At 32.1% G+C, this 13,239-nt stretch overlaps 2 protein-coding genes across 4 annotated transcripts; one reads left to right on the top strand and one right to left on the bottom strand.

Moving 5' to 3' along the window:
* Positions 1-3,133: 3,133 nt before the first annotated feature.
* Positions 3,134-9,335, bottom strand: LOC139496081 (uncharacterized). Of its 2 annotated transcripts, none has more exons than XM_071284526.1 (2): positions 9,204-9,335; positions 3,134-4,776 (listed from the first exon to the last, which is right to left on the bottom strand). In XM_071284526.1, exon 2 carries the CDS (start codon positions 4,767-4,769, stop codon positions 3,246-3,248), a length of 1,524 nt encoding a protein of 507 aa, XP_071140627.1. In that variant the 5' UTR covers positions 4,770-4,776; positions 9,204-9,335; the 3' UTR covers positions 3,134-3,245. The 2 variants fall into 2 exon arrangements, with proteins under 2 accessions (XP_071140627.1, XP_071140628.1); XM_071284527.1 differs by having other exon boundaries at positions 3,134-4,773; positions 9,204-9,329.
* Positions 9,336-10,509: 1,174 nt separating this feature from the next.
* On the top strand, positions 10,510-12,951 carry LOC139496082 (complement C1q-like protein 2). Of its 2 annotated transcripts, XM_071284528.1 has the most exons (3): positions 10,510-11,181; positions 11,968-12,042; positions 12,532-12,951. In XM_071284528.1, the coding sequence occupies exons 1-3, from the start codon at positions 11,106-11,108 to the stop codon at positions 12,924-12,926; spliced, it is 546 nt and encodes a 181-aa protein (XP_071140629.1). In that variant the 5' UTR covers positions 10,510-11,105; the 3' UTR covers positions 12,927-12,951. The 2 variants fall into 2 exon arrangements, with proteins under 2 accessions (XP_071140629.1, XP_071140630.1); XM_071284529.1 differs by lacking the exon at positions 11,968-12,042.
* Positions 12,952-13,239: the final 288 nt, after the last annotated feature.

Consider the following 13,239-nt stretch of genomic DNA (forward strand, 5'->3'; position numbering starts at 1 on the left):
AGGAAAATGGAATGATTACCAATGATACAACTATCTATCCGAGACCAAATTGCATGTATGTAAGAAACTATATGTCGCTGTAAGGCCTTCAGCAATGAACAAACCAGTAGCTAATAGTCGGCTATGTAAGACTTCCACATGACAAAATGTTATTCATTTCAAAGAAAAAACAAACAATCAAATATACTATAAAATGCCATAGGAAAACATGTTATGTAGTTGGTGTAAAATTTTGCGATTTTCATTGAATATACGAAATATTTTAGCGGTTATTATTTTGGCGATTTCAAAACTTTTATCAACACCTTTGCATTTGCACTTTTAAATTGGGGGAATTTATTTTTGGGATTTTGTTTTATCCGCGAAAATAACCCGCTATAGGGTATGACCAGACAACCATTCACCAATCTCAGCAAAAATCACATTATTCATAGCTAAATGACAATATCTTGTGTGTACCAATGGATATCTTTATTTCGTTGAAATGATTAAAATCAATTCTGATTAATTTGGTTTTAATAACAGATTAACACAGGGAATTAATAGTCTCACTTGAACAAACAAACTTGGTTATTATAAATCATTAAAAATGTCAAGTTTCCTTCCAAAGGCAATGTCCTCATTTACGAAGTGATTAATCAATATGATATTGTCTATAGAATCTTGGAGGTTGTCTATGCTGTATGATATGATTGATCCGATCCTGACCTTTTGTGTATCATAGGATCAACATTCCATGTAAGAGTTATCTCCCCTAACACTGTTTTTCTTGTTATCACTTATCTGTCGCAACCGTAAAGTTTGTTTCTAAATACTATTATAGGTTAGTTTCTCACTTGCTGTTAGTTATTGATCAACTATATTTGGTGTATAGAATCATTGCAAGGTGTAAACATCTGTCTTACATTGTTGGCTTATCCTGAACTTATTTTCATGCACATTGATCATACCTAGTTGAGGTTTCAAGCTCAGCACCTTATGATTAAAGAAAATACTGGTTCTTTTGGTTCTGGAATAACGTGTATCGTAGGGTGACATGTCTCTTAAAAATTCAGCTCTAGCACAGTTCATTATCATACCACTTCAACATTTATGTATATAATATTTGCCACTGGACATTAAACATGAATCCATCCAACTTCTTGACCATTCACAACATCAAATGACGGTATGTATTTTATATTGCTAGGTGTGTTTCAGGATTACAATCCGAAAGAAGTTGAAACCAAGTGATATTTAACGTCTGAAGTACATACTGAGTGGATTCTGCGACAATTTTTGTCGAGCCTGCAACTTTTGTTGCAGAAAGCTCGACATAGGGATAGTGATCCGGCTGCCGCGACGTTAGCTCACTTCTTAAAAGCTTTATATTTTAGAAGGTGGAAGACCTGGATGCTTCATACTTTGTATATAGATGCCTCATGTTACAAAGTTTCCGTCAGTCACATGTCCAATGTCCTTGACCTCATTTTCATGGTTCAGTGACCACTTGAAAAAAAAGTTAAGATTTTTTGTAATGTTAAAGTCTCTCTTATTATAAGTAATAGGATAACTATATTTGATATGTGCGTACCTTGCAAGGTCCTCATGTCTGTCAGACAGTTTTCACTTGACCTCGACCTCATTTCATGGATCAGTGAACAAGGTTAAGTTTTGGTGGTCAAGTCCATATCTCAGATACTATAAGCTATAGGGCTAGTATATTCGGTGTATGGAAGGACTGTAAGGTGTACATGTCCAACTGGCAGGTGTCATCTGACCTTGACCTCATTTTCATGGTTCAGTGGTTATAGTTAAATTTTTGTGTTTTGGTCTGTTTTTCTCATACTATATGCAATAGGTCTACTATATTTGTTGTATGGAATGATTGTAAGGTGTACATGTCTAGCGGGCAGATGTCATGTGACCTTGACCTCATTTTCATGGTTCAGTGGTCAAAGTTAAGTTTTTGAGTTTTGGTCTTTTTATCTAATACAATATACCATATGTCAACTATATTTGGTGTATGGAAATATTTTATGATCTTTATGTCAGTCGCGCAGGTTTTATTTGACCGTGACCTCATTTTCACGGTTCATTGCACAGTGTTAAGTTTTTGTGTTTTGGTCTATTTTTCTTAAACTATAAGTAATAGGTCAACTATATATGTTGTATAGAAGTATTGTTAGCTGTACATGTCTGCCTGGCATGGTTCATCTGACCTTGACCTCATTTTCAAGGTTCATTGGTTTTTGTTTAGTTATCTTGGTTAATGTTAAGTTTATGTGACAGTTGTAATAAAGCTTAGCTTTATACTTAGGACTAGCAACATAATATCAATGATTAGTATAGAAGGCGAGACATTTCAGTGTGTGCACTCTTGTTACATATTTACATACAAATCAAATGTTAATCGGTTATTTTATTACGTGCTTAAGACATTTTTTATAATAAGAAAAACAACAAATTATTAGGTTTGTTTGATATTTTTTTTTATTTAAGGGCACCCTAACCTAATTCAAATGTTGCAGATGTATCAGTACTACTAAATAGCTTTAATTCCAAATAAATTTATGATTTTTTAAAAATGTAGAACAACTGGAAGAAAACAAATTCTAATTTAAAGCCATGATTCTATTAATAGTATAAATAATAGAAAAAATACAGCATGACAATGTAGATGACTGAAAGTAAACACGAATCTTTGACACTTAAAATTTCAGAAACATTGCATACCATTACTTATAGTCCGTGTGTAAAATAAAAGGCAAAAGGGTCTTTTGGACTGGACCACAGAGACATGCGAATAAAATCTTCCACTTCATTAACCATTATCGGAAGGAGATGGCACATTTATAAAAATTAATGTAGGACTTGCAGTTACTTAGCTTGAATTCGTGTTCTGCTTGTGATAAAAGACAGTTATAGTATTCCTGCGATTGCCAGTTTATTTTCAACTTATGAGTTTGATCCCTTTGACATCGTTTGCCTTTCTTGGCAACGAAAGGTACACTTGTCTCGTCAAAGAACAGAAGCTACATCTCAGATTGAGAAAAGCTATTCTTTGTTTTTCAATTTCCATATATCACAGATATCTAAGACTAGTAACTTTCAATTATCGAATGTTACAATACAAAGAAAATACAACAGATCATAAAATATCAAATATATACAAATGCATTTTATCTATCTCTCTCAATATAAACATGTGCCATAAATGTGACCCGATGTGTCATCACTTCATAAACGTGTCTTTCGTTATTGTTTTAATTAGAATCATTTTGAAGTGTTTTATTTGATGGCAAAGTTAATACTGGTTCGCCATCACATCTGAATTCTGTGCTGAAAGGATCTGCCATCAATGAGTCTTCGTCATACTGGAGTTCTCCGAAAAAGGGCTTAGTCTTATCAGTTGCAACATCAGTCTGAAGTTCTTTGTTACAAAACATAGCCAAAGTTGGACTGAAATCTGACTGCAAGTCCTTACTAAAGGGCATAGACACCATTGCTGTAGTCCCAATTGTCATTTCCTTACTAAAAGGGGTAGCCTTTAACGATTCTGAACTGGTTTGTAGGTCGTTACTCAAAGGGCGATTCCTTGCTGATTGCAATTGTTTACCGAAGGCTTCATTATCATCTGACTTAAAATTAGTCTGAAAATCCCCGAAAGGCTTTGAAGTCTTCATCGATTTATCATCAAATGACGTCATAGCCGTCATGGGTTTGGTATCAGACTGTAACTCTTTGCTAAGAGGTATAGGTACTACTTTGGTATATGATTGCTTTGCTACCAGGGAATCGGCCGCATTTGTGTAGGTCTGTTGTTCCTTGCTGCATGAAGACACACGCACTACAGCTTCAGAATCAGTCTGTTTATCTTGACTAAATGGACTGACTAGAGAAGATCCTTCACCCGTCTTTTCTTCCGTCATCACAGGCACAGCAAGTACGGGTATTGTACCTAACATCAGGCCGAGGTCTTTTCTTTGCAAGGTTTTTCGTCTAGTGGTACTTTGTAGTGTGTTTTTCATCGCATCTTTACAAAGTTCTTCTATAAAAAGTTCGGTAGCTTTAGCAAGAACAACAACCGCTTCTTTACTAACAAGTCTGACTTCGGGATCTTTTTTCATCATCGATCTTAATCGCGGTAAGTGGATTTTTGTCAACTTTTTCTTTGGGTTCAGTGTTTTGGATGATTGAGCTTCCTCAGACAAGTCTATAAATAGTTTATTTGAAGCATTTGAACATTGTGAAATAGATTCTTGTACTAAATTTGCGGAGGTTGGTTCAATGGAACCCGCGTTACTAAATGGCGGTGGATTCGATACAAGTTTTTCTGATTCTGGTATATAAGATATGTAACCATCAGAATTTTCAGCGAAATTTGGACCTTTAGATTTTGGGGTTGATCTTCTTTCGCTTGCTGAGTAATTTGGTTGTTCGCTCTTCGCTCCAGATTGATTTGTTGGAAGTGGTTTTGAAATATGTTTCTCTGATTCGGAACTGCTATCAGTTGTATATTGTGTTCCGGATACATTTTGTATCATGTCTGCTGAATCTACCACGTACGAAGGATATGCATTTCTTGGAGGTCCATTAATCTGAGACACATATATATAAGAAGGCGTTACAATTTTTTGAGATTCATTTGATGTAAGTTGAACAAATTCAATTGATTCAGAATGTGATTCGTCATTGCAGGCAGCGTTTATCTCCTGAGTTGAGGATTGATCATCTCTATTTGAGATTATGTTTGACTGTTTTATCCCGCATTTTTCGTTCTCATCCATTTAACTACTAATATCAAAAAAAAAAATTAAACAATTGAAGAAGACCTCAGTTTTATTGATTTCTAAATATTGGTGCTAACTATTCGTCCTGGCAGTATGATCACAAATATAACATAAATTATGCAAATTAAACTAATATTGTGACAGTATTTTGACACTAATTTAGGACACATATGTTGTTAGAATTAATCATTAACTTTTATAGCGCTAATAATCAATTTCTCTGTCCATTTAATTAATATGTTTATCTACTTCAAATTTCCAATACACGATTGTTTACGTGGCCGATATAAACAGAGTGACCTCTTTCATAAAAATTATATAATCGAATTGTACAAATACAATTGACCCTAACCATATTTGGAAATTTCTAATTTTATCATGATTGCTATATAAGTCAAAATTCTGCTTTGAGACGTCAGAGTTTGAATTTTGAATCTTATAGGTAAGTCATGAGTTTTGAATTGTTAATTAAAAGTTATTAAGATTTAAAGTAAAATATTTTAAAACAAGTTAAATTGAAATAGAGATAATTAATAGTTTTCATAAATAAAGTTTTTATAAAATATCCATTGTTTTCTTTTAAAGAAATAATTGCCAATATTTGTTTTACTTTATTGTGATTGTAACTGTTTTGTATTATTTTTGTTTTTATTTATTTTATTAAAAGAGTTTGAATTTTGAATCTTATAGGTGTCAGTCGATCCCGGCCTGCCTCTACATCGGCAACAACGCCCGGTTTGCCTTTACAACGGCGGCAATGCCAAATACCATCCAAGGCATTGTCCACGACTAGTTCCCCCACAAAATGTAAGATTCCAGACTCAGCTCTCACAGATGTAGTTCGTCTGTCGAGAGGCCGAGAGAAAAGAGCAACAAGCAGAACAAACAACAGTACAGAAACCTTCTTTTTGTTATAATAATTGGTGGACGACCCTTAAAGCTGACATCTATACAGACATCTATAAAAGTCAAAGTTTATCATCACATCCAGACCAAATAACATGCTAGAAGGACAATTCGAACATTAACTATTTGCAGTTGGACATAATTTTCGTAACTTTCAAACTTTAGGATTCCATAGTATATACAGAATATTTCATTTGTGACATTTAGAAAATCAACAAAAAGGATACAGTATGCAGAACTATGTTAGAACATTTATTAACATCAGTGACAATAACAATTGTAAAGTTATATTATTGTGTATTGTTTAAAATATGTATTTTCATGAAACTGTAAGTAATTCCAAAATGATAAATAAGAAATTTAATTTTGATTTTAAGATTTCCAGCGATGAAACTAAATCTTCATTTTTATTTTCATAAACTACATTGTGTTTCATATCTGTAAATTTTTAATTGAAATAACTAAAACATTGATAATTAAGTTAGCAAATTTGCTCAATAAAATGTTGTAAATTATGTATTCATTTAAATTTTCATTTCATTGAATAACTTTTCAGAATATTATTTGCATATAGTTTTTTACTAAGATTAGATTGAATTTTATTTAAAGGACACATAAAGTGAATCCCCTTGTAAAATTAATCTACATGGAACATGGTAGGAAGTCCTGTTGCCATTTGCTGTAAAGAAAATCGTACAATATAGTCATAAAAATAGTGTAGATATTAACTTAATATTGAGATTGGGCTACCTCAAAGTAGGAGCGCCACATATATATAAGCATAAAAATGGGCTACCTGAAAGAAGGAGCGCCACAAATAAAATGGGTTACCTCGCAGGTAGGAACGCCATGCATACGATTAACAGTAACTTAGAGACTAAAAAGATGCTTAATCAAATTCTGTTAAAAGTTTATTCTGCATAATCATAATTCATTTTGAATTACAACATTTTGTTGAAACCTTTAGGCGTATATAATTACTGTACCATAAATTTCATAATTTTTAAATAAATGTCCAATTGTAAATTGAGCAAATAGAAGAATAATAGTAATAAATAAATAATAATAATAACATTTAAAACTATTGTGGAAAGTTCACATCATAAATAAAACCAACAATAAGAAATGTGATTAAAAAAAATAAACTCTCAAAAAAATGAAAAAAATAAAAAAATAGAAAAATGTTAAAACAAAGTTCATTCCTTATTCTTGCTTTATATTTAACTTAATTGTCTACTTTGTTATTTTGAAGTTTCATATGGATATTAATTATTTACTGAAATTAATAATTAAAAGTTGTAAATCCAATAATCAATTTAGTAAATTATGATATTTTAAGTTGCTCTAAATCTTATAAAATTATTAATTTTTTTTTCTAATTAATTTAAATCTTGGGACAAGATTTTCTAAAGGAGAAAGATCTATTGTGACAGTATTTTGACACTAATTTAGGACACATATGTTGTTAGAATTAATCATTAACTTTTATAGCGCTAATAATCAATTTCTCTGTCCATTTAATTAATATGTTTATCTACTTCAAATTTCCAATACACGATTGTTTACGTGGCCGATATAAACAGAGTGACCTCTTTCATAAAAATTATATAATCGAATTGTACAAATACAATTGACCCTAACCATATTTGGAAATTTCTAATTTTATCATGATTGCTATATAAGTCAAAATTCTGCTTTGAGACGTCAGAGTTTGAATTTTGAATCTTATAGGTAAGTCATGAGTTTTGAATTGTTAATTAAAAGTTATTAAGATTTAAAGTAAAATATTTTAAAACAAGTTAAATTGAAATAGAGATAATTAATAGTTTTCATAAATAAAGTTTTTATAAAATATCCATTGTTTTCTTTTAAAGAAATAATTGCCAATATTTGTTTTACTTTATTGTGATTGTAACTGTTTTGTATTATTTTTGTTTTTATTTATTTTATTAAAAGAGTTTGAATTTTGAATCTTATAGGTGTCAGTTGATCCCGGTCTGTCTCTACAACATCAGAACAGCTGGCCTGCTTTCAACAACGGTAGCAGAGCCGCAATGTCTCATTTCATTCGAGACATAAGCTAGTTTTCCCCACAACATGTAAAGGTCCCAACATCAACTCTCACAGATGTAGTGTGTCTGTCGAGAGTCCGAAAGGAAGCAGACCATGTTTCAGTACCAGAATATTCAACTTTTCTCATTACAATACTAACATGCTAGATAAACAGGGTTTCTTTTTCTCATGTCTACAGATAAAGGAAGTAACTGGTCAAATGTTTTTTTTTCTTCTCTTCTTTATTTTGTTGCTGTTGGTATTGTCATGTTTGTGTAAAGTCGTGTAGGATATTGCATACGGATTTTTTTTTATGAGGTATTAAAACGTGAATTTTCCAAATAAAGGTACTAACCATAAGTGGTACTGATTATACATAGTTTTTGCCTTTTGCGAATTTTATATCTCCGTGCTGCAATGATTTACTATACAGTCATGTTTTGTGAAATAAAAATGTATTTGGGTGTATTAAATAATTATTTTTTTCTTCTTAGATTTTTGTAATATTTTTCCTCAGTTGAACTTTCTCAGTTTAATTTTCAGTTCAACTATTTTTTAAAGTTTTACTAATAAGTTCAACATTGTTTCATGCTACAAATACCTCGTTTTAGGAAACCATACTGTGTAAAAACAAACAAGAGGCTCCAGAGAGCCTGAATCGCTCACTAGTGTGAGAAATATGATGTTTTGAAAATATTTTTACAACCAATTCTGTTTTCTTAATTAAAAATTTGAAATGTACAGTTTACACATCTATTAAAGTTTTCGAGATAACTAGCAAAATTGGAAAAAAACCTCCCATAAGCAAGTTTGTGATTTCAGCCAAATTGAGTAACATGCGGCAAATTTTGCTATTCCTATATATTATAGTTTCTGCAAAAAAATCAAATATAGGGTAAACATTGTCATTCAGGGGCAAAACCTCATATACAACATCATACAACGGAGTCGATTGACAATTTCTTATAAAAATATATTGCCGTATTTTTTTTTAAAATATATTGTGCTTAACATCTTTGCTCTTTATAGATTTTCTGTACCTATTACGGTTTCTGAGAAAATACAAAAATGGACAAATGTCATAATGGATAAGACATTTATTTCAAGGACAAAAATTCCTATAATAATTCAATTGGCACAATTTTTGGATTATAATTACACATCAAAATCTAAGAGATCCCTGTTTAAGGTTTGTAGTTATGATCATAGTTCCAATTTTGAAATACCGTAAGCTGAATTAATAATTCTGAAATAAAAATATACGGTTATGTTTGTGTTCAATATTATATATACATGTATCTGAACATTTTTAATAGTTTTAACAACTAAAACAAACCATAATTATATTATCCGTAGACTCGTCACTACGAATTTCAATAGTACTTTTTATTTACTAGTTTTGTCAAAAACATTGGAGTAAAATCATTCCCACTCAATAAAGGTGAACTAGTGACTGAATAAGCTTTTACTTACATAATATTTCACTAACATTGCTGCATCCTGTATAAACAAACCTGACTGTGTGCATCCTAGCCTACAAACGTTACGGTTTCCACGCGACATTATGACCACGTCGGACGTCGCTAGCCATGTGATCTGCTGAATCATCACCTAGAGAGCCGTATCACACTTATTCTAACATAAATGATGAAAAATACTACTGGAACCTGAAACATAATCACTGAAGCATGATATTTATACCACGTCATAGATATTTTCAGTTAATCCAACTGATTTACATAAAATCCAATCATTTAATATTGACCATAATTTCTGAAGCGTGCCACATGTGGAGCAAGATCTGCTTACATGATATACCCTTCCGGAGCACATGAGATTACCCAAGTTTTTGGTGGGGTTCGTGTTGCTTAGTCTTTATTTTCTACGTTGAGTTTTGTGTATTATTTTTCGTCTGTTTGTCTGTTTGTCTGTTTGTGGTTTTGTCTTTTTTACATGGCGTTGCCTGTTTATTTCGGATTTATGAGTTTGAATGTCCATCTGGCCTCACGGTCATAAAACTTTCGAGCATGATTTTTGTACTTGGACTCGAAAATCAACCAATCAAATTGCTGGATTTCATGTTTCGAGCATGATTTTTGTGCTCCGAACACTGAGCAAAGTTTTATGCCTTTAAGGCCTGGTATCTTTCGAACCTCTTTTTAAACATGGATTATACAATTAGATTCAAGCTATATTTATTTTCTATTGTTCGTCTTTTCGTGCATTTTGAGGTGCATGAATCTATTTTGAAATGTCATTTGATACCAAAATAACCCGAAAATGTTACATATGTAAATTACAGCTACATGTATGTATGGTATTGTATAATTGTTTTTTTTTTTTTAATCTTTCTTGTTAGTTCTTACTGAAAGGGACCAACGATTCTGTTTACAAAAAAAAAAAATCATACAATTATAATTGATGGTATATTATCCGAAAATGTGAATGTCTTTTAAAATTCATTTTTTTACTTGAAAGATTAGGTGTGAATAGAGGGTGGTAAAGTGGATAATGAACACGGAAACGCGTGAAATAAAAATCGCAAAAACGTTGCACGAAAAATAAAAATCGGGAAAAACGAAGCACGAGAAATAATATCGAAAATGAAAAAAAATACAAGAAGTAATTACTCAGCCATTTGTGAAGATCGTGCAGCCACTATATTGATCACTATTGATAACTCAAATCTGACTGCTCAAAACAAAGTTACATCGTAAAATCATCATTTCATCGAGTGTCTACTCAGTGGCGGATCCAGAGGGGGGGGGGGGGGGGGGGGGGTTGCGGGGGTTTGAACCCCCCTTTTTTCGGCCGATCAATGCATTTGAATTGGGACATATAGTTGGACCCCCCTTTTATCCTGGGTTGGGAACCCCCTTTTTAAAATGGCTGGATCCGCCCCCTGCTACTTAATATTCCTTTAACTTTTGTTGTTGTTTCTGGTTGTTTTTTTGTTTTTCGTTTTGTATGGGGAGGCATTGTTGTGCAATCAGAATTGGTTCATTAGAAAATTTACTGCTTAGAGAAAAAAATCAACTTTCGCATGTTTCGTGTGAACGGATTCAGGTATATTTTAAATTAAGGCTTTGCCTCATATTGAATATAAAAGGTCAAGAAAAGGACTTTTGATTTTACAATTGTATTTGAAGAAAAGTTGAAAGAAAACACCCCATATACTATTTTCGAATTTTGACTTTTTTGTTTGTTTCAATAAATCTGATATTTACCTCATTTACATGTCTTTCTGAAAGTATGTTAAAGTTTCAAATTACAGTTTATCGCATGTCAATTTGATCAACACGTTATCCAGTAATAAAAAATAAGCCTGCTGCGTCCAGTCGAAAACAGTTAGTTTCCAGATCAGTCTTGTCAAGGATGACATCTGCAGTCAGTATACTTCTTATGATTGTTGTCATACAAATTGCACAAATATTTGCAGCTTGCCAGAAAGGTAATGTAAACATAATTGGTTCAGAATTTTTTCTTACAATTACATGGTAAGTAGATACTAAAAGTTTAAAATTGATTATGATACACCAATGTTGAAAACATTTCATCATTTTACTTTGCTTGTCGGAACGTTTAACCATTCTGAGTTAAACAACATGAGTTATTGTACTCCCTGACTTCATACATGAGTGTCTTGGTAAGTAGTGTCATACCAAGACGAAGAGAAACCTTATCATTTGTATCAACTCATTTTCAAATATAATCAGATAATATATTTATTCGAACATTCATTTGTTATCCATGTCTCATTATTTCTGTATAGTATTATATACAATTATGGCCCGTTGAAAAGGTGAATATCCAAAATTGTCAACACAAGAAGGTTATTTCATTGAATAATTATTCATCGATTCTAAGGGGCCACAATTGTTTTATTATACCGAACTAACAGTGGAAGGGCATTTCGAACACTTACTAAAGTGTCTATATTGTTAACATAACACACAGACTGACGTTTGAAAATACATTTGTGTTCGAATTTCTCGAATTTACAACAAAACTAGAATCTTTTTGTAAAATATTGATGGCCCTGAAAAGGACCATTTATAAGAGATATTATCGGCTGCTGGCACTCTCAACTCTATTCATGTCAAATGCCTTATTTCCTCGTCTCTTGATGGGATTAAGATAACACGTCTAAATCCTGTATTTTTTACTAGTCGTTCATTATTTTTTTTATGAATATTTTTCATATCCAATAGTTTTTCTTTTTCAACTTATGTTGCAGAATCTGATACTGGTTTTTCTGAAAACCTGCTGGACCCGTTATGTAAATCTCGAAAACAACAAACTCAAACTAACGGTACGTTGTTTTGTGGAACATTTCTGTATTTTCTATCAGTCTTTTGTCTCAAGTGATTTTTTAAAAGCATACCACATTTATATTTTAGTGTACCGATTTCGGATTACTGATAATCAAATTTTTTTTTGGTAAATATATCTTGTTATGCTTTAACATTTTCCTAACCACCCTTAACGAAAAATAAACTTTATTTCATTCAAAACAAAATGGACTACATTTTTAACTACGTGATTTAAGGTGTAATACGCTTTACTTTCTTACTGTCTAATGTATGTAATTATGTAACGTGTTTGGCTTATGAACTATCTGTTCGTATCTAGATCTGTTTTCACAGAATCTGAGATACTCCAATATCAATCTTTTAATTAACTCAAAACCTATAACAAAGTTTATTATAGATTACAATTCAACCATTAATGACCAAATAATGTTTTCTGCTTAAACTGCATTTTTGCTCAATTCAACATTTTATTTTTTAATTTTTCCTAGGACTATCAAGGAAAACGCGTCCTGCGTTTACAGCTTCACTTACTCATACAAAAGCTCTGGGATCAAATGAAGTAATGAAATTTGACAAAATCTGGCTAAATAATGGTGGTATTTATAACCCTAACACTGGCGTGTTCACTGTACCAATGAATGGTTTATACTTGGTGTCAAGTTCTATGATGTCTTATGGTGTGAAACAACTGCATTGTCACTTGGTGAAGAATGGTCAGTCAAATGTTGGAGCGTTTGGTAAAGAATATTCTCAAGGTACTTTGAATGCTGTAATGAACCTGCAAAAAGACGATAAACTGTTTATAAAACAGGACGGTGGAAGTGATGAACCGGTAACTGGTGCCCACTGGTCAATGTTCTCAGCGTACCTTATATCTGAATGAAATAAATAAGTGTGCCCAACTACAATTTTGTTCTTGTACTATATTGTTTGAATTTTGTCTTGAAAGTGGGGGAAACATACCAGATAAACATTCGAACTAATAGATTTAAAAAGAAATCAAGGTATGAGGCAGTCCTTATAGTATCAGTAGTATCCTTAATGTCAAGTTCATTGAACACACTGACTTTGAATTAGTCCTGGTTTACATTTTAATAAAATGCGGGACATGCACGAGAAATTGAGAGCACCGAAACGAAACACGGAAAATATATTTACTGGGAGAACACGAAGCACCCCAATCGAATCAAACACGA

The sequence above is a fragment of the Mytilus edulis genome, chromosome 11 (assembly GCF_963676685.1).
Source record: "Mytilus edulis chromosome 11, xbMytEdul2.2, whole genome shotgun sequence".
NCBI lineage: Eukaryota > Metazoa > Mollusca > Bivalvia > Mytilida > Mytilidae > Mytilus > Mytilus edulis.

Coding starts and splice junctions, on each gene's coding strand:
- LOC139496082 (XM_071284528.1), top strand. CDS start 11,106: ATGACATCTGCAGTCAGTATACTTCTTATGATTGTTGTCATACAAATT. Junction 11,182..11,967: donor ATTTGCAGCTTGCCAGAAAG/GTAATGTAAACA, acceptor CTTATGTTGCAG/AATCTGATACTGGTTTTTCT. Junction 12,043..12,531: donor ACAACAAACTCAAACTAACG/GTACGTTGTTTT, acceptor AATTTTTCCTAG/GACTATCAAGGAAAACGCGT.
- LOC139496081 (XM_071284526.1), bottom strand. CDS start 4,769: ATGGATGAGAACGAAAAATGCGGGATAAAACAGTCAAACATAATCTCA.